At 45.4% G+C, this 20342-nt stretch overlaps 1 protein-coding gene and 1 non-coding gene across 3 annotated transcripts in view; both read right to left on the reverse strand.

Annotated features, from left to right (window-relative positions):
* Positions 1-20342, reverse strand: part of pacs2 (phosphofurin acidic cluster sorting protein 2) — a 376820-nt gene that overhangs the window by 94319 nt on the left and 262159 nt on the right. For both annotated transcript variants that reach the window (XM_072486155.1, XM_072486154.1), the window contains exons 11-12: positions 15806-15880; positions 14663-14787 (exon numbers count right to left, since the gene is read on the reverse strand). In XM_072486155.1, the coding sequence (XP_072342256.1) occupies positions 14663-14787; positions 15806-15880 (200 nt within the window). The remainder of the gene's footprint in view (positions 1-14662; positions 14788-15805; positions 15881-20342) is intronic.
* LOC140408096 (U2 spliceosomal RNA) lies at positions 5337-5530 on the reverse strand. The gene has a single exon (XR_011940022.1). It is a non-coding gene; the product is annotated as a U2 spliceosomal RNA (small nuclear RNA).

The following is a 20342-nucleotide window of genomic DNA, read 5'->3' on the forward strand; positions in this document are numbered from 1 at the left end:
AGAAACAAAGGGACAGATTAGGAGCACCACTCACCAAGAACACAGGTCAGTAAGCGGAACAATATTTGTATCCACAGAGCTGAAGGCAACTGTTCTGAGCTTCAAAGATCTCGGGTTTTTATTTCGAAAGAGAGAAATGAATAACAAATTGCATAATAAAACTGTGCAGCCAGAAGCAACTGTGACAAGAACAGGTGGCTCAAGCAAATTAACTCTAGTGGTTGCTAAGGGTTTTAAAATACCAGAGAACTCACTTTGTGGAACTATAAGAACAATAGTTTGTCGTTACATAGTGTTTCTAAGGGCTTCTTTTATAGGAAAAATTAAAGGAATACAGGAATTGGCCATACAGCTTCTCAAACCTGCTCTACCATTGAATTAGACCATGTACCTTAACTCCATCTACTCATTTTCAGAACATAAGAAACAGAAGAGCAGGAGTAGGACATTTGCACGTTCGAGCCCACTCTGCCATTTAATAAAGTCACGGCCGTTCTTTTACCTCAGCACCATCTTCCTGCATTATCCTCATATCCCTCGATTCCTTGAGGATCCAAAAATCTATCAAACTATGTCTTGAATATGCTCAACAATTAAGTATCCATAGCTTTCTGGGGTACAGAATTCCAAAGATTCGCAACCCTTTGAGTGAAGGAATTCCTTCTTATCTCAGTCCTAAATGATTCATCTCTTATTGGAGACTGCAAACCCTAAGTTCTTGACTTCCCAACCAGGGAAAGCATTCACCCCGTCAAGATTTCAATGAGATCACATCACATTCTTCTAAAGTCTAGATAATATAATATACTCAACTTGTCTACTCATTGGGTCAACTCTCTCAGCCCAGAATCAATCTAGTCAATCATTGTGGCGCTCCCTCCAAGGCAAGTATGTCCTTCCTTAGGGAAGGAGATCAAACTATTGGTAATATTGCAGGTGTGGTGTCACTAAGGTCCAATTTAATTTGTGGTAAGACTCGTCTACTTTGGTACTCCAATCCCCAACATACCAGTTGCTTTCCCAATTGCTTGCTGTACCTGCACCCCAATTTTCTATAGCTCATGTACAAGGACACCAACGTTTCCCATTTTAAAAAAATATTCTGCTTTTCTATTTTTCCTTCCAAAGTGGATAACTTTATATTTTTCCATATATTACACCTGCCTTCTTCTTCCCAACTCACTTCACCATTTCATATTCCTTTGTAGCCTTTTTTATGCCAGCTTCTCAGCTTATTTCCTCACTCAAATTTATATTGTCAACAAACATAGATACAGTACACTTGGTCTCCCCATCGAAGTCATTGATATAAATTGTAAACACCTGAGGAACAAGCACTGATCCTTATGGTATTGCAAGAGTTGCAGCCTACCAACCTGGAAATAGCTTTTTTATTCCTACCGTTTTCAGTCCATTAACCATTTCTCATTCTACACTAATATATTACACGCAATTCCATGAGTCTCAATTTTGGACAATAACCTCTTGCATGGAATCTCATTGACACTTTTTGAAATCCAAATATACTATATACATTGCTTTCCACTTAACTATCCTGTTAGCTACTATGGGTAATCCCTGATTCTATTTTGTCACTTGTTTATGTAAACATGCAGGCTGATGTTTGGGGGTTGGTGGGCGGATGGGATCTTTGTTATTGTTATGGGGATTGACATATCTTGCTGATTATTGTTTATTGTTGATGGGTATAAATGCGGGAGAAAATGTGAAAAAGGAGAATAAAAATATATATTTTTTTAAAACTATCCCGTTAGTTACATCCTCGAAAATCTCAGGTTTGTCAAACACAATTTCTATTTCATAATTGGTGTTGATTGTGCCCATGTGCCCCGAGAGCATACTGAATGATACTTCCTAGCATTTCTTCTACTACTGATATTAGGCTATTTCACTCGCCCTCTTTTTTTGAATAGCAAATTTACTACTTTCCAATCCACAGGGACACTTCAGAACTAGACTTCAGGAAGATCAAAACCAATGTTTCCATCATCTCTGTAGCTACCTTTTATAACTAGGATGCAGACCAGCATGTCCAGGGGATTTGCTGACCCTTTAGTCCATTCATTTCTCCACTACTATTTCTTAACTATTCCAAATCTCTTTAAAGTTCCCCATTCTCACTAGAACTTTGGTTCTTTGATTCGATAACTTAAAATACCCTTACACAAATCTATTGATCGGAGTTTTAAAACTTTCAATGAATCTAACATCTTTCTGTGGGAGAGTTCCTGATTTCCTTACCTTTTTTTGGAATACATGCTTCTTGGCATCATCCCGGAACAGCCTAATATCAAGATTTTACTCCCTTGCTTTGGACTCCAACACCAGAACAAATAGTTTCTATCGACCTCATAAAATCCTCTAATGACTTCCGGTTGCGGCTATGACTAGGTAGGTCGCACGGTCGGCAGCTCCCGCCGATAACAGACATTTGGGCCCTTTTAAGGAGCTCCAGCGGCATTTGGACGACAATTCCTGGTGTGGGAAGGAAACAGAGAGGGTTCCCCAGCACTGTATGGAGTGGAGCGGTCAAAAAAGTGGCTTCAGAGAAGAGAGAAGAAAGGGTGTGAAAAAACAAGATGGCGGCGGGCGGGGATCAGGCAGCAAGGGCCCAGTGGTCCCGGGAGCAGCAGGAGTTTTTAAGAAGCTGCTTTGCTGACTTGAAGGCAGGGATGTTGGCCCCTATGAAGGCGTTGATTGAAAGGCTGGTGGAGACCCAGAAGATGCAGGGGACGGCGATCAAGGAGGTGCAGCAGAAGGCCTCTGATAATGAGGACGAGATTCTGGGCCTGGCGGTCAGAGTGGAAGCGCACGAGGCGCTACACAAAAAAGGCAGGAGAAGCTGGAGGACCTGGAGAATAGGTCGAGGAGGCAGAACCTGCGGATTCTGGGTCTCTCTGAAGGCGCGGAGGGGTCGGATGCTGGGGCGTATGTGACCACGATGCTGAGTACGCTGATGGGCGCGGGGGCCTTCCCGAGGCCCCTGGAGCTGGATGGGGCGCACAGAGTCCTGGCAAGGAGGCCGAGGGCGAACGAGCCACTGAGGGCTATGGTGGTAAGGTTCCACCGCTTCACCGACAGGGAGTGTGTCCTGCGATGGGCGAAGGAGGAGCAGAGCAGCAGGTAGGAGAACACCAAGATCCGGATTTATCAGGATTGGAGTGTAGAGCTGGCGAAGAAGCGTGCAGGATTCAATCGGGCCAAGGCGGTCCTCCTCGGGAAGGGGGTGAAGTTCGGAATGCTACAGCCGGCGAGGCTGTGGGTCACATACCAGGACCGTCACCATTACTTTGATACGCCGGATGAGGCATGGACTTTCATCAAGAATGAGAAGTTGGACTCGAGTTAATGGATTGCAGTATGTTATGGGGGTTGTTGGTGAAGGGGATGGGGTGGTGTTTTCCCTGCTTTTTCTTGTGTCTCTGTGGCACCGTGGCCCTCGGGGATTTGGGTGAGGTCGCAGTTGCGAGGAACTGCGTCACAGGGGGTGGGGTCAGCCCAGGCAGGGAGCACGTTTTTCCCCGCGAAATGGTGGGGGCGGTACCTGATGCGTGGGGCGGTACCATGTCCGATGTTCACATTGGTTCATATGGGGTGTATGGGGGGGACACTTTCTTTGCCCACTTTGGGGGGGGCGGGGGCTGGAAATTTGGATGGGGAATCCACAGGGGGATTGGAGGTAGAAGCGGGAGCGGCCGGGGTCAGCATGTGTCAGCTGACTTACGGGAGTGCAAGTTAAGCAGTTGCTTGGCCGGGAGAGGGGGGGACTGGGTTGCTGCTGTGCTGACTGAGGGGGAATTGATGGTAAGAGGGAGAGTCGGGGCAGGGAGCCTCCGCCAGGGGGGCTGGAGGGTGCGGGCATGTGGCTGGCCTAAAATTGGAGATGGCTAGTTGGCAGGGTTGGGGGGGGGGGGGGGGGGGGGGGAGCCCCCCGATCCGGCTGATCGCGTCGAACGTGAGAGACCAGAATGGCCGGTCAAGAGGGCCCGGGTGTTTTCGCACTTAAAGGGGCTAAAGGCAGACGTAGCCATGCTACAGGAAACACACCTGAAGATCGCGGATCAAACTAGGCTGAGAAAGGGATGGGTGGGACAGGCTTTTCACTCAGGGCTGGATGCGAAGAACAGGGGGGTCTCAATCTTGGTGAGTAAGCGGGTGGCATTTGAGACGGTGGGTATTGTAGCAGATAAGGGGGGTCGTTATGTTATGGCGAGTGGCAGGCTGCAGGGGGCCCGGGTGGTGCTAGTGAATGTGTATGCTCCGAACTGGGACGATGCAGGGTATATGAAGCGGATGCTGAGCTGGATTCCGGATCTGGAGTCATGTAGTTTGGTAATGGGGGGGTACTTTAATACAGTCCTGGACCCGACGTTGGATCGGTCTAGGTCGAGGTCGGGTAAGAGGCTGGCAGCGGCCAAGGTCCTGAGGGGGTTCATGGACCAGATGGGGGGAGTGGATCCGTGGAGAATTGCCAGGCCAAGGGCAAAGGAGTTTTTCTTCTTCTCCCATGTACACAAGGCTTACTCGCGGATAGAATTTTTCGTGGTAAGCAGGGCGCTAATTCGGAGAGGGGAGGGGGCGGAGCACTCGGCCATTGCGATCTCAGACTATGCCCCGCACTGGGTGGAGCTGGGGATCGGGGAGGAGAGAGGCCAACGCCCGCTGTGGCGAATGGACGTGGGACTACTGGCGGATGAGGAGGACTGTGGGCGGGTCCGGAGGTGTATCCAATGATATGTGGAGGCCAATGATAATGGGGAGGTTTCGGTGAGTGTGGTCTGGGAGGTGCTGAAGCGGTGGTCAGGGGGGAGCTAATCTCAATCAGGGCCCACAGGGAGAAGAGGACGAGGATGGAGAGGGAGAGGTTGGTGGGGGAGATACGGTGGGTGGATAGGAGGTTATGCGGAATCCCCCGAGGGGTTGTTGAAGGAGCGCCGGAGCCTTCAAGCGTAGTTTGACTTGCTAACCATGGGGAAGGCTGAGGTCCAGTTGAGGAAGGTACAGGGAGCAGTGTATGAGTATGGGGAGAAGGCAAGTCGGATGCTGGCGCATCAATTGCGGAAGAGGGAGGCGGCTATGGGAGATTGGGGAATTAGAGATGGGGGGGGGGGGGGGGGGGAGAACATGGTGCTGAGCTCAACTAAGGTAAATGAGTTCTTTAAGGACTTTTATGGTAAATTATACGAGTCAGAAGCCCTGGAGGGGAGGGGATGAGGTAGTTCCTGGACCAACTGAGGTTTCCAAAGGTGGAGGAAGGGCGGGTAGAGGGATTGGGGGCCCCGATTGAGATGGAGGAACTAATTTCTTTTTTTTTTTTCCTTTTCTGAGTTACCAAGCCAGGGCTCAGAGTGGGGGTCAGGGGCGAACCCCTAATCCAGCTCCTCGCCTGCTTCAAAAAACTAATTCAAATTGAATCCAATTCATGGTCCCCACAAGAGAGACATACCAGATCTGAACCAAAGGCTCAATCTACAGACACTTGATCTTAGCCAAAAGGCCGAGAAGCGATGATGGAGGAACTAATTAAGGGGTTGGGGAGTATGCAGGCGGGCAAGGCCCCGGGGCCGAATGGGTTTCCTGTAGAGTTCTATAGGAAATTCTCAGAGCTGTTGGGCCAGTTGCTGTTGAGAACTTTCAATGAGGCTAAGGAAAAGGGAATCCTTCCCCCGACGATGTCGCAGGCTCTGATCTCACTTATCCTCAAGCGTGATAAAGACCCGCTGCAATGCGGGTCCTATGGGCCGATTTTGCTCCTTAATGTGGATGCCAAGCTGTTGGCCAAGATCTTGGCCACTAAGATTGAGGACTGTGTCCCGAGAATGATTCATGGGGATCAGTCGGGGTTTGTGAAGGGCAGGCAGCTGAATACGAATGTGCGGAGGCTTCGGAATGTGATCATGATGCCCTCGGAGGGTGGGGACGCAGAAGTGGTAGCGGCAATGGACGCGGAGAAAGCCTTTGACTGGGTGGAGTGGGAGTACCTGTGGGAGGTGTTAGGCAGATTTGGGTTTGGGGAGGAATTCATAGGGTGGGTTAAATTGCTGTACCAGGCCTCGGTAGCGAGTGTTTCGACGAACCGGCGGCGGTCGGGGTACTTTAGACTATATCATGGAACAAGGCAGGGGTTTCCCTTGTCCCCCTTACTGTTTGCCCTGGCGATTGAGCCGCTGGCCATGGCGTTGAGTCAGTCCAGAAACTGGAGGGGATTGGTTCGGGGAGGAGGGGGGTGGGGGGAAGCATCGTGTTTCACTGTATGCGGATGACCTGCTTCTGTACATTGCGGATCTGGTGAAGGGGTTGGGGGAGGTCATGCGGATACTTAGGGATTTTGGAGACTTCTCAGGATACAAGCTAAATGTGGGAAAAAGCGAGCTTTTTGTGGTGCATGCAAGGGGCCAGGAAAAGAGGTTGGGAGAGCTCCCGCTCAAGATGGTGGAGAGGAGCTTTCGGTACTTGGTCAGCCAGGTGGCCAAGAGCTGGGGGGTCTTGCACAAGCTCAATTTAGCGTGGTTGGTGGATCAGATGGAAGGGGACTTTAGGAGGTGGGACATGCTGCCAATCTCCCTGGTGGGCAGGGTGCAGTCCGTAAAGATGACGGTCCTCCCCAGGTTCTTGTTCATCTTCCAGTGCCTTCCCATTCTGATCCCCAAGTCCTTTTTCAAGAGGGTAAATAGGAGTATTACGGGATTTGTGTGGGCAAATAAGGCCCCGCGGGTTAAGAGACTGTTTTTGGAGCGCAGCCAGGAGGGGGAGGGTTGGCGTTGCCGAACTTGTGCAGCTATTACTGGGCAGCGAATGTGTCTATGATTCGGAAATGGGTAATGGAGGGAGAGGGGGCGGCGTGGAAACGGTTGGAAGCGGCGTCCTGTACAGATACTAGCCTGGGGGCACTGGTGACAGCACCGTTGCCGCTTCCGCCAAAACGGTATACCATGAGCCCGGTGGTGGCTGCGACACTGAGGATTTGGAGGCAGTGGAGACGGCATAGGAGGGAGTAGGGGCCTCAGTCTGGACCCAGATACAGAACAACCACAGGTTCGTTCCAGGTAGGATAGACGACGGGTTCCTAAGCTGGCACAGGCGTGTATCAAAAGGATGGGGGACTTGTTTATCGATGGGACATTTGCCAGTTTGAGGGCGCTAGAGGAGAAATTTGGGTTACCCCCGGGGAACACTTTTAGATACATGCAGGTTCGGGCGTTTGTGAAAAGGTGGGGGAATTCCCGCTGCTACCTGCCCAGAGGATACAGGACAGGGTGGTCTCGGGCATGTGGGTGGGGGATGGCAAAGTATCGGACATATACCAGGAGCTGCAGGAGGCGGAGGAGGTCTTGGTGGAAGAGCTGAAGGGCAAGTGGGAGGAGGAACTGGGTGAGGAGCTGGATGAGGGCCTGTGGGCTGACGCCCTGGGCAGGGTCAATTCCTCCTCATCTTGCGCCAGGCTGAGCCTGATTCAGTTTAAAATGGTGCACTGGGCGCATATGACAGGGACGAGAATGAGTAAGTTCTTTGGGGTAGAGGACAGGTGTGTGAGATGTTCAGCCCAGCGAACCATGCCCATATGTTTTGGACATGCCCGGCACTTACGGAATTTTGGAAATGCTTTGCAAAGGCTATGTCCAAGGTCTTGGACACTCGGGTAAAACCGAGCTGGGGGATAGCGATATTTGGGGTATCGGATGGTCCGGGTGTGCAGGAGTCGAAAGAGGCCGGGGTCCTGGCCTTTGCCTCCTTGGTAGCCCGGAGAAGGCTCTTGTTAATGTGGAGGGACGCAAAGCCCCCAAGCGTAGAGGCTTGGGTCAGTGACATGGCGGGGTTTCTCAGGTTGGAGAAGATGAAGTTTGCCTTGCGAGGGTCTTTGCAGGGGTTCTCCAGGCGGTGACATCCGTTCCTTGACTTTCTCGCGGAGCGTTAGGTGGATGTCAGCAGCAGCAATCCAGAGGGGGGGGGGGAATTTCATTTTATTTGTTAGGGGCAAATGCCCCACCTTGTTTTGTTTTGTTTGTTAAATGGTTAATTTGTTAGAGGGTTAAGTTGTTTTTGTTGGCATATTCTCTTTGCATTATATTTTCTTTTGTAGTGGTTTGTAAAAATTATTGAAAAATTTTGAATAAAAACATGTAAAAAAAATAAAAAATCCTCTAATCATCTTGAACACTGAATTTGATCACGCCTTAACCTATACTCAAGGGAGTATAAACCAGATTATACAGCATGATTCCACAGAAACTAACAGAATTAGAGATAGAAAAGTGATGGAAGAGGGGTTGTGACTGAAGCAAAAGTAAAAAAAAAGTAGTTTTTCATTAGGCTTCTGGAGAAAAATAGAGGGATCACATGTCAGAGAGCTTCAGGGAGAATCTTCCAGACTGTAGGGGGAGCAATTGAAGGTTCTCCAGCACAGTGGTTTGGATATTGTGTAGAAGGAAAGAGGAGAGTTTGCAAATTCAGAAAGGCAGAGGGTAGATCTAAGCAGCAGACAGAAATGCTAAGCCTTCACTTTGGTCCACTGTGGTTCGTGGAGTGACTATTAATCTACACTTGTGGTAATGTCACTGAAGTGGTAAACCAGAGTCCCACCACAGCCGGTGGTGTAATTTAAATTCAATGAATAAAATCTGAAATTAAAACTACTCTCAGTAATGATGGCCATGAATAGTGACATACATTGTTGTAAAACCCCATCTGGTTCACCAATGTCCTTTAGGGAAGGAAAACTGTCATCTTTACCTGGAATGGTCTACATGTGACTCAGATCCACAGCAATTTGGTACACTCTTTACTGCCTTCTGAAAATGCCTCACAAGTCATTCAGTTCAAGAGTAATTAGGAATGGGTAACAAATGCTGGCCTTGCCAGTGACTCTTGTATCCTATGAATGAAATTTTTTTTTTTTTTAATTTTTTTAAAAACACAAAAAACGAGGCAGAAGTCCACTTGACAAGAGTGCTGTATTTTGTGTATGGACATTCATCACAAGTATTTTGCAAAGAATTATGGATTATTGAGGCACAGTTGCTACAGCTCAAGTGTTCCAAGAAAATACAGCAAGGCCTAGTCAACATGATTTTTAAATGACTTGATTAATGTCCTGCTAATGAAAATCCACGTATTATGAAATCATTCTTGCTTCGAAGCAGGTTTGAATCGTAGGTTTGACAATACTAAATTAATAACCCATGGGCCCAGGCTAGTGCTCTGAATTCTGTTCAGGTGGCAGAACGAGGTGGGCAGCAATCTTACAGCACGTGGCACAAGGTTGTGGGTTGCAAAACCTACTCCAGATACTGGAGCACAGAATGTAGATACTCCAATGCAGACTTTTAATTTAGCTGAAGAGACAGCACCAGCAGAAATGGAGCCGAGAGGAATCAGGACACCGGGGAGAAGATAAATTAAAGTCCAAGATCGAGACCTATCACTTACCCGAGGAGAGAGCAGCAGCAGAGCCGGACACAAAGAAGAACAAAGAAAAGTACAGCACAGGAACAGGCCCTTCGGTCCTCCAAGCCTGTGCCGACCATGCTGCCCGACTAAACTAAAATCTTCTATACTTCCTGGGTCCGTATCCCTCTATTCCCATCCTATTCATGTATTTGTCAAGATGCCCCTTAAATGTCACTATCGTCCCTGCTTCCACCACCTCCTCCGGCAGCAAGTTCCAGGCACCTACTACCCTCTGTGTAAAAAAACTTACCTTGTAATTGGAGAATTGTGTGCAAAAGTTTATAAAAAAAGAAGAAAAAAAAGAATCATCCTTGTTCAGTCGCAAGAAGGCCCATCAGGGGCTGGATTAGCACAGGGCTAAATAGCTGGCTTTTAAAGCAGACCAGGCAGGCCAGCAGCACGGTTCAATTCCCGTACCAGCCTCCCTGAACAGGCGTCGGCCTTTGAGTTTCAAAAATTGTGGAAAAAAAACTATTGACAGGTGATTATGGCTGCTGTGTTTCCGTTTCTCCAGGCATCGAGTCTTAGCAGCTGGGAGGTTAAAACTTGGAAAAAAATTGATATAAAGCATTCAGGTAGCTTCCCTATATTTAAGTGACATCAAGAGAAGGGAACGGAGTAGATGATGAGTCTTCACTATTTATAAGTCGTGAGCTATATTGGTAGTAGTAAGATGTATTGGTAGTATCAAGGTTTATTATTTGGCAGATAGAGAAATGGCAGGCCAGCTCTGACCTCAAGAGTGCACATCTTGTGCAATGTGGGAACTTCCTGAATCCTGGGTTGCAGCAGCTCAAGCTCCGAATTTCAGATCTTGAGTAGCTGACAGCATCATTCACACCCAAGAGGTTGAGGGGTTTGTGGATAGCACTTTTATGGACGTGGCACCCCGCAGCTTACGAATATGCAGGGAGAGAGGAAAATGGCTGCATAGCACCCTGAGGGGAGGGGAGGATAAACAACCAGCAGCCTCAGGCCACATTGATACTCATAACATAGACAGAAGGTGGTTCTGCAGTCAGGATTTAGGGAGCTAGGCAGCAAATTATCAAGCGGGACCTCAAAATAGTAATCTCCAGATTACTCCCGGTACAACGCTGCAAATAAGCACAGAAAGAAAAGAATAAAACAGATTACTGTTTGACTGGAAAGATAATGCAGGCAGGAAAGTTTTTGATTCCTGGGATACCGAGACCAGATCTGTGGAGATGGGGTATGTAAACGTCAGAAGGTTTTCACCTTAACAGAGCCAGGATCAATTTCCTCATCGGACAATTTGCTAGTATTATTGAGGACAGTTTAAACCAATTTGACAAGGGTGTAGGAATGTCGGAACCAGGAGGGAATGTCATATAGTAATACCAAGGTGCACAGAATTCTGGGAGACACAGATAGTAGCAGTAGAGTAGGAAATAGTAAGCTATTAGGTGGGTTCAGAGTAAAGGAAAGGTAATAAAGTTTAAATTATGTTATGTGAATGCATGGAGTGCGGTAAATAAATCTGGTGAGTTACAGGCACAGAAAACTATGAGGAAATATGATCTTGTGGCTATAACAGAGACTTGGCTCAAAGGAGGAACGGACTGGGTATTAATAATAATAATATTTATTAGCGTCACAAGTAGGCTTACATTAACACTGCAACAAAGTTACTGTGAAAATCCCCTAGTCGCCACACTCGGATGCCTGTTCGGGGACACTGAGGGAGAATTCAGAATGTCCAATTCACCTAACAAGCAGGTCTTTCGGGACTTGTGGGAGGAAACCGGAGCACCTGGAGGAAACCCACAAACCACGCAGACACAGGGAGAATGTGCCGACTCCGTACAGACAGTGACCCAAGCCGGGAATCGAACCCGGGTCCCTGGCGCTGTGAAGCAACAGTGCTAACCAAATATTCCTGGATACAAGGTCTTTAAAAAGGAAGGAAAGTAGAAGGGGTAGCAGTATTGATGAAGGAGAACATTGCAGTGTTGGAGAGAGAGAGAGAGGATGTCTCAGAGGGGTTCAGGACAGAATTTATTTGGCTCAAGCTAAAGAACAAAAAGGATGCAAATACATTGTCTGGGTGTTGTATATATGCCCACCAAATAGTAGGAAAACAGGCAAGAAACAAATTTGCATGGAAATTAGAGAGATGCAAGGATTATAGAGTAATTATAATAGTTGACTTTAATGATCCCAATTTAGACTAGGATGCAGTGTGAAAAACAGAGTGGCAAGTGTGTTCAGATGAATTTTCTACAGCCATATGTTTTGAGTCCAGTGTGAAAGGAGTACTGTTAGATTTGGTTCTTGGAAATGAGGTGAGCCTGGTGGATCAAGTATTAATAGGGGAATTTAGGGGACAGTGTTCATTGTATGGAAAAGGGCAACAAACAAACTACAGGCCAGTCAGTTTAAACTCAGTGGTGGGCGAGCTTTTAGAAATGATAATTTGGGACAAAATTAAGAGTCCCTTGGGCAAATTTGAGTTAATTAAGGGAAGCCGGTGCAGATTTGTTAAGGGAAAATCATGTTTAACTAACTTGGGAGTTTTTAGATGAGATAACAGAGAGGGTTATGCGGGTAATGTTGTTGATCAGGTGTTCACGGACTTCAAAAAGCTTTTGACAAAGTGGCACTCAACAGACTTGTGAGCAAAGTTAGACCTCATGGAATAAAAAGGACAGTAGCAACATGGATATGACGAAATTGGCTGTGTACAAGAAACAAAGTAATGGTGAGCAGTTGTTTTTTTGAACTGGAAGAAGGTTTATGGTGGAGCTCTCGAGAGGTCAGTTTTTGGATTCTTGTTCTTCTAATTAGTGGCCTGGACCGTACAGGGCACAATTTCAAAATTTGTGGGTGATACAAAATGAAATATTGTAAGTAGAGTGTAAAACATCTGAAAAAATATATAGGCAGGTTGGTAAAATGGGTGGACAGTTGGCAGATTAAATGTAATGTGGAGAAGTGTGAAGCGATTCATTTGTTAGGAAGGAAGCAGAGACTTTATAAAATAAAGGATACAATTATAAATGGGGTGCAGGAGCAAAGGGACTGCATATATATATATAATATATATATATATATATATGCATAGATCATTGACGATGGCAAGATAGGTGGAGGGAGCAGCAAAGCAAACCGCATCCTAGGCTTTATTAATAGGCGCACAGAGTATAAAAGCAAGGAAATTATGTTAAACTTGTTTCGAGCACTAGTTCTGTCTCAACTGGATTATTGCATCAGGGTGCTGCACATGTGAAGGTATTGGAGAAAGTGCAGAAAAGATCTGCAAGAATGTTTCCAGGGATGAGGAACTTCAGTTATATGGATGGATTGGAGAGGTCGGGTCTGTTTTCCTTAAAGAGAAGACTGATTGATTTCATAGGGGTAGGGACCTGGGAAGAGTAGATAGGGAAAAGCTGTTCCAATTGGTGGAAGGACCAAGAGGACCCAAATGGCAAAAGAAGTAATGTCGACATGAACAAAAACTTTTTCAGGCTGCGAGTGGTTAGGATCTGGAATGTATCGCCTGAGAATGTGGTAGAGGCAGGTTCAATCAAGTAATTTGAGAGGGAATTAGATTATCTGAAAAGGACAAGCATGTGGGGTCTACAGTGACAAGGTGAATGGCTTCTTCGGAGAGCCAGCACAGCTACGACGGGCCAAATGGCCTCCTTCTGTGTTGTAACAGTTCTTCAACTCTGACAGGTGATTCAAATCCCACCATGGCAGCTGGTGGAAATTAAATACAATTAATTAATAAATCTGAAATTACAAAGCTATTCTCAGTAATGATGATCATAAAACTATCAGCATGTTATAAAAACACTCTGGTTCACTCATGTCTTTTTCAAAATTCATTTAAGAGATGTGGGCGTCGCTGGTCAGGCCAGCATTTATGACTAGTTGCCTTTCAGAAGGTGGTGGTGAATTGCCTTCTTGAACCGCCGTAGTCCTCAAGGTGTAGGTCCACCCACTGTGCTGTTAGGGAGGGAGTTCCAGGATGTTGCCCCAGTGACACTGAGGGAACGGCGATATATTTCCACATCAGGGCAGCATTTCCCTAGTAACGCACAGAAGTGTCCAACCTAGATTATGAGCTCAAGCTTCTGGCGTTGGATTGAACGGTAGCACAAGTGGATAGCACTGTGGCTTCACAGCGCCAGGGGTCCCAGGTTCAATTCCCTGCTGGATCACTGTCTGTGCGGAGTCTGCACGTTGTCTTCGTGGGTTTCCTCCGGGTGCTCCGGTTTCCTCCCACAGTCCAAAGACGTGCAGGTTAGGTGGATTGGCCATGATAAATTGCCCTTAGTGACCAAAAAGGTTAGGAGGGGTTATTGGGTTACGGGGATAGGGTGGAAGTGAGGGCTTAAGTGGGTCGGTGCAGACTCGATGGGCCGAATGGCCTCCTTCTGCACTGTATGTTCTATGTTCACACTCAATCATTTGACTCAGAGATGAGATTGCAACTGATCCACAACTGACACACAAAAGATAAAGGAAAATGTACTGACAGTATGTACATTTTTCAGTTCCGAGCAGATCATGTGATGGAATGTAATATATACTAGCCAGCTGGAGTACTGTTACAAGAATGTTCTGGTCAGCTACATTTACCTGGAAACCAGGCAGGTAAGATGCATCCTGTTTGCAGGGAATGCAACACCTACGCCCGTGGGCGTAAGTGATCCCAAAGAAAAATATCAAGCGCAAAAACTCAAAAATGGATCATCTGTTTCATTGCAATGTGGCACAGGAAGAAAAGATTTTAATATATATATATATATATATATATATATATATATATGCCTTTTACAATCTCAGGACATCAAACAGGCAATGAAGTAGTTTTGAAGTGTTGTCGATGTTAGGATGTGGCAACGAGGTGATGATCAAATAATCTGGTTTAAGTGTTGAGAAATAAATATCAGCAAGAACACTGGGGAGAACTGATTTGCTCTTCTTAATATTATGTAATTGGATCTTTTACCTCCACCTATGGAGGCAACCTAATTTAACATCTCAAACAGCACACCACCATGTCAGTGCATTGGCGTATCAGGCTAAATTTTGTGCTCAAGCCTCCGGAGTGCGACTCAAACTATAATCTCGGTCTTCGAGGTGAAACTGCTTGCACTGAATCATGGCTGACATGCAATTTACAGTTTTATGCTGCTACTATTTTCCATAGAACAAGACTTACCTAGTAGAAGGAATAATCAAAGACTCAGTCTTAGTGATTTTTCCACTGGGAGGGAGCTTTTCTAGAAATGTGTCTGCACTGATACTTTCAGATGCTGCTGCTGCATCCTCCTGTTGTATTTGATCCTTATGGGGAATGAAAACAAAAGAAAAGAATTATATAAAAATAGCATGTACTGTAGGCTGAGTTCTCTTTGAGTAATGCATGCTCCATCTGCTTTGTGCAATACCCTGAGGTCTTGATATTATCCAGAGAGAGAGGGTGTTCAAAGTCAGCATTCAACAGCCTCAGTCCCTCCAATTCTCTAGCTAATAAGAATTTACGGTGTATGACCCAATGTCTCAGTTATAGCACTGTACTTCAGATTATTTTCTGATTTTCAACATTTAATGTAAATAACTGAATTGCAGTACCAATCTTTCATATACCTTTTATGCACCGACATGCTACAAAATGCAGGATCTGTCAATGACAGACAGATTTGAAGCAAATGGAGGTTTAAACAATTTGAATATTACACATAGCATAATGAATACCAAATCATAAATCACAGGCTAGAATATATTTAAGGGGTTCAGCTCGTTTATATATTAATGATGGAGGAGTGAATTGTAGGCTGGAATCTCAGCAAGGGATTCAGTTTAAATATATATATATATAAATGAAAATAGACATATAGGGGTGTGTTCCAGGCTGAAATCTAATTGATGTGGTTATAAATGGTTTACAAAAATGGATAGCTCCAGCTGGTTCTGACTGTTGCATCTTGCTTCAGCACCGGACCATTGCCCATGCTTCATGGCATCTCCCATATCCAGTCCTCCACTTATTCCGTTCATTCACAAGCTCCACATATATGCATTATACTTTTCCATTTCCCCTCGCAATCCCAATGCTCTGATCCTCCAAAATTTCCTTTTCACTTTTCTTTCTTTCTTAATATTTCTGTGCATCAAAGCTCTGCTCCCAGATATTTTTCCCAGCTAATCTCCAGTTTAAATTTTCTTTCCTTATCTGACATTCACCTTATACCCCTGCACCACCCAATGTTGACATAAATGCCCATTCTCATCTCTCCCTTGAACTCCACCTCAAGTGCAATGCTTGAACATGTGTCTTGCAATATATGCACATAATACTCACAACTGACAATGCATCAGAAATGCTGTCTATCTGAAACTTGCTTGCAGAGCCCTTGAGCTTTTCAGGTGCGTCTATCTGTGAAGCAAAAGAGGAACAGGATACAGTTAATGAGCTCACAACAATTAGTGATAGAAAAGTCAAAGTATAGCAGCCACTTAGTCAACGGAGAGCAGAGTGAAGAGGGGGAGAAAACAGGATCTGATCCACAACCTGCAGCCTCACAATTTTAGAGTTGAAATTGAGATGTTACCAGACTGGCAGTTAAGGTACCTAAGCAACCACAGAGCTGATGGGGACCTTTGGTTTGGTTTGTGTTAGGATATGGGCAGCAGAATTGTGGATGAGCACAAGTATATAAATGCAACTTGATGATGCTGTAGCTGCAAAGCACTTTTATTAGAAAAGCAAATATGCCAATATTGGCCTCAACATTGACTGTCCAAATTTCTCTTCCTCCACTGCAATCATTCCATGACATTCTTCACTCTAGTATTAGTGTAAAATTCTCATCCTGGTTTTCAACCTCCTCCATGATCTTGCCCTTCTCTAACTTTGGAACCTCCTTTAGGCATCCAAGATCTCTGCACACTTCCAATTCTGATATCAGAACAAAGAACAGTTCAGCACAGGAACAGACCCTTCGGCCCTCCAAGACTGCGCCGATCATGATGCCTGTCCAAACTAAAACCTTCTGCGCTTCCGGGGTCTGTATCCCTCCATTCCCATCCTATTCAAAGTAAGAAGTTTTACAACACCAGGTTAAAGTCCAACAGGTTTGTTTCGATGTCACTAGCTTTCGGAGCGCTGCTCCTTAAAGCTAGTGACATCGAAACAAACCTGTTGGACTTTAACCTGGTGTTGTAAAACTTCTTACTGTGCTCACCCCAGTCCAACGCCGGCATCTCCACATCATCCTATTCATGTATTTGTCAAGATGCCTCTTAAAGGCCGCTATCGTACTTGCTTCCAACACCTTCCCTGGCAGTGAGTCCCAGGCAATCACCACCCTGTGTATAAAAAATACCTCACCTTCACACATCTCCTCTAAACTTTGTCCCTTGCACCTTAAACCCATGTCCCCTAGTAATTGACCTTTCCACCCTGGGAAAATGCTTCTGACTATGCACTCTGTCCAAGCTACTCATAATTTTGGAAACTTCTATTTGGTTGTCCCTCAACATCTGTCATTCCAGTGAGAACAATCCGAGTTTATCCAACCTCTCCTCATAGCTAATACCCTCCAGACCAAGTAACATCCTGGTAAACCTCTTCTGTACCCTCTCCAAAGCCTCCACATCTTTCTGGTAATGTGGCCATGCAATTGGAATTGTATGCAATATTCCAAGTGTGGCTGAAGTAAGGCTCTGTACAGCTGCAGCATGACTTGTCAATTTTTTAAACTCAATTCCCTGACCGATGAAGGTCAGCATGCCGTATGCCGTCGGAGGAGGTGGTGGAAGCAGGGACGATAGTGACATTAAAGGGGCATCTTGACAAATACATGAATAGGATGGGAATAGAGGTCCCAGGAAGTGTAGAAGATTTTAGTTTAGATGGGCGGCATGGTCGGCACAGGCTTGGAGGGCTGAAGGGCCTGTTCCTGTGCTGTACTTTTCTTTGTTCTTAACTACCTTATCCGCCTGCACTGCTACTTTTAGTGATCTGTGAACTTTTACGCCCAGATCTCTCTGCCCGTCAATACTCCCAAGGGTTCTGCATTTACTGTATACTTCCCACCTGTATTAGACCTTCCAAAATGCCTCACCTCCGAATTAAACTACATCTGCTATTTTTCTGCTCAAGTCTCCAATCGATCCTTATCCAGCTGTATCCTCTGACAATCCTCATCACTATCCGCAACTCCACCAACCTTTGTATCATCCACAAACTTACTATTCTGAGGTAGATCCCATCAGGCCCTGGGAACGCTTCTACCTTAACGTTTTTCAGGACGTCCAACATCTCCTCCTTTTTGATATCGACATGACCCAGACTGTCTACACACCCTTCCCTAGACTCACAATTTCACCAAGTCCTCCTCTTTGGTGAATACGGATGCAAAGTACTCATTTAGTGCCCAGCCCATTTCCTCTGGCTCCACACATCCTCTTCTTGAGTGGGCCAACCCTTTCCCTGGCTGTCCTCTTGCTCTTATGTATGTATAAAAAGCCTTCGGATTCTCCTTAATCCTGTTTGCCAATGACTCTTCATGATCCTTTTTAGCCCTCCTGACTCCTTCCTCGAGATCCTTCCTACTTTCTTTATATTCTTCAAGGGCTTTGTCTGTTCTCAGCCTTCTATCCCTCCCAAATGCTTCCTTTTTCTTTATGACTAGGCTCACAATATTCCTCATTATTCAAGGTTCTTGGAACTTGCCATACTTATCCTTCATTCTCACAGGAACATGCCGGTCCTAAATTTGTATAAACTAACGTTTGAAAGACTCCCACATGTCAGATGTTGATTTACCCACAAAAAGCCGCCCCCAATCTAAATTATTCAGTTCCTGCCTAATATTATTATAATTAGCCTTCCCCCAATTTAGCACCTTCACCCAAGGACTACACTTATCCTTATCCACAAGTACCTTCAAACTTACTGAATTATGGTCACTGCTCCCCAAATGCTCCCCCACTGAAATTTCGACCCGGACAGGCTCAATCTCCAATATCAGGTCCAGTAAGGCCCCTTCCCTAGTTGGACTATCTACATATTGTTTCAAGGAGCTCTCCTGGATGCTCCTTATAAACTCTGCCCTATCCAAGCCCCTAGCACTGAGTCCCAGTCAATATAGGGAAAATTAAAATCACCCACCACAACAAGCCTGTTGCTTTTACATCTTTCCAAAATCTATCTACATATCTGCTCCTCTATGTCCCGCTGGCTGTTGGGAGGCCTATAGTAAACCCCCAAGTGTGAGTGTACCCTTTCTATTCCTGAGCTTTACCCATATTGCCTTGCTCCATGAGCCCTATGAGGTGTGCTCCCCAGTACTTTGTGATAGTCTCCTTAACCAGTAATGCAACTGCCCCACTCCTTTTACATCCCCCTCTATACCGCCTGAAGCATCTAAATCCTGGAAAGTTCAGCTGCCAATCCTGTCCTTCCCTCAGTCTCTGTAATAGCAACAATATCATAGTTCTAATCTAAGCTCCAAGTTCATCTGACTTACACTTCTCGCATTGAAACAATTGTACTTCAGACTACCAGTCCCGCTGTGTTCAGCAACATCTCCCTGCCTGCTCTTCCTCTCAGTCTTACTGACCTTATTCACAAGTTCTCCCTCAGTTATTTCACCTGCTGACCTACTGCTCTGGCTCCCAATGGCTCCTTGACTATCATCCACCACTCGTGGTTGTGCCTTCAGCTGTTATAGCTTTAAGCTCTGGAATTCACTCTCTAAAAGTCACTACCTTTCTTCCTCTCCTCTTTCAAGATGCTCCTTAAAGCCTACCTCTGACCAAGCTATTGGTCAATGACTCAATATCTGATCATGTGATGGGTCATATTTTATAGAATTAATTACAATTCAGTTAGGGATGGTTCACATTTAAAGGAGAAATTTGAACAACCAACAATTAAACCAACAGAACCATGCCACAAGATTTAATGCTTCTAAACAAAAGCAAACTGTCTTCTTAAAAATAATTAAACAAAGTATTTAACATGTAAAGACTTGTTAAAAACTCAGTTCTACCATTTATTCCCCCCGCCCCACCCAGAGTGGATAGAAACTGTTCGCATTGACGGAAATATCAAGAATCAAAGTACACTAATTTAAGGTGCTTGATGAAAGAAGCAACGGTGACATGAGGAAAATACTTCTTCATGTTGCAATTGGTTAGGATTTGGTCAGTATATTACATAACACTGTCCTTTTAATTGATCCAGAGGAAGTATCAAGGAATTCTAATGCTATGATGCCCACTACTATTTATGGGATGATGCCTAAAAGATTAACACTGATCAACAGCAACCTCTTGTGGCAGATATCCAGCAGTGTAATATTTCCAGGGCTCTCACTATCGAATTATATTGAATCTACAGTACTGGAACAGGACCCAAATGCTCAATGTCAGCAATCATGTTTCACAGGAGCCTCCTTGAACTCCTCTTCATGTAATCTTATCAGTGTACCTTTCTATTCTCTTCTGCCTCGTTGTGCCTATCTAGCTTCCCCGTAAGTGCAAAGTTATTTTCCTCACCTACTCTTTGTGGTAGCAAGTTCCACATACTTATACACTGGATAAAAAAGTTTTTCCTGAATTTCCCATTGTGTGTGTTATTGACTATCATAGATTGATTACCTCCAGCTTTGGACTCCCCTGCATTTTTTCTAGTTTAAAGACCTCAATGAGATCATCCCTCAATCTCTTTTTTTTTCCCCCCACAGAGAAAAGAGCCCCAGCCTGTTCAATCTTTCCAGATAAGTATAGCCCCTCCGTTCTGGCATCATATTTGTGAATGTTGCTTTGCATTTTCTCCAACTAATCGGTTATCGGATTACCGGAGAGTTCAGTTTTTAAAACGGAATGTG

Source organism: Scyliorhinus torazame, chromosome 2 (assembly GCF_047496885.1).
Source record: "Scyliorhinus torazame isolate Kashiwa2021f chromosome 2, sScyTor2.1, whole genome shotgun sequence".
Taxonomy (NCBI): domain Eukaryota; kingdom Metazoa; phylum Chordata; class Chondrichthyes; order Carcharhiniformes; family Scyliorhinidae; genus Scyliorhinus; species Scyliorhinus torazame.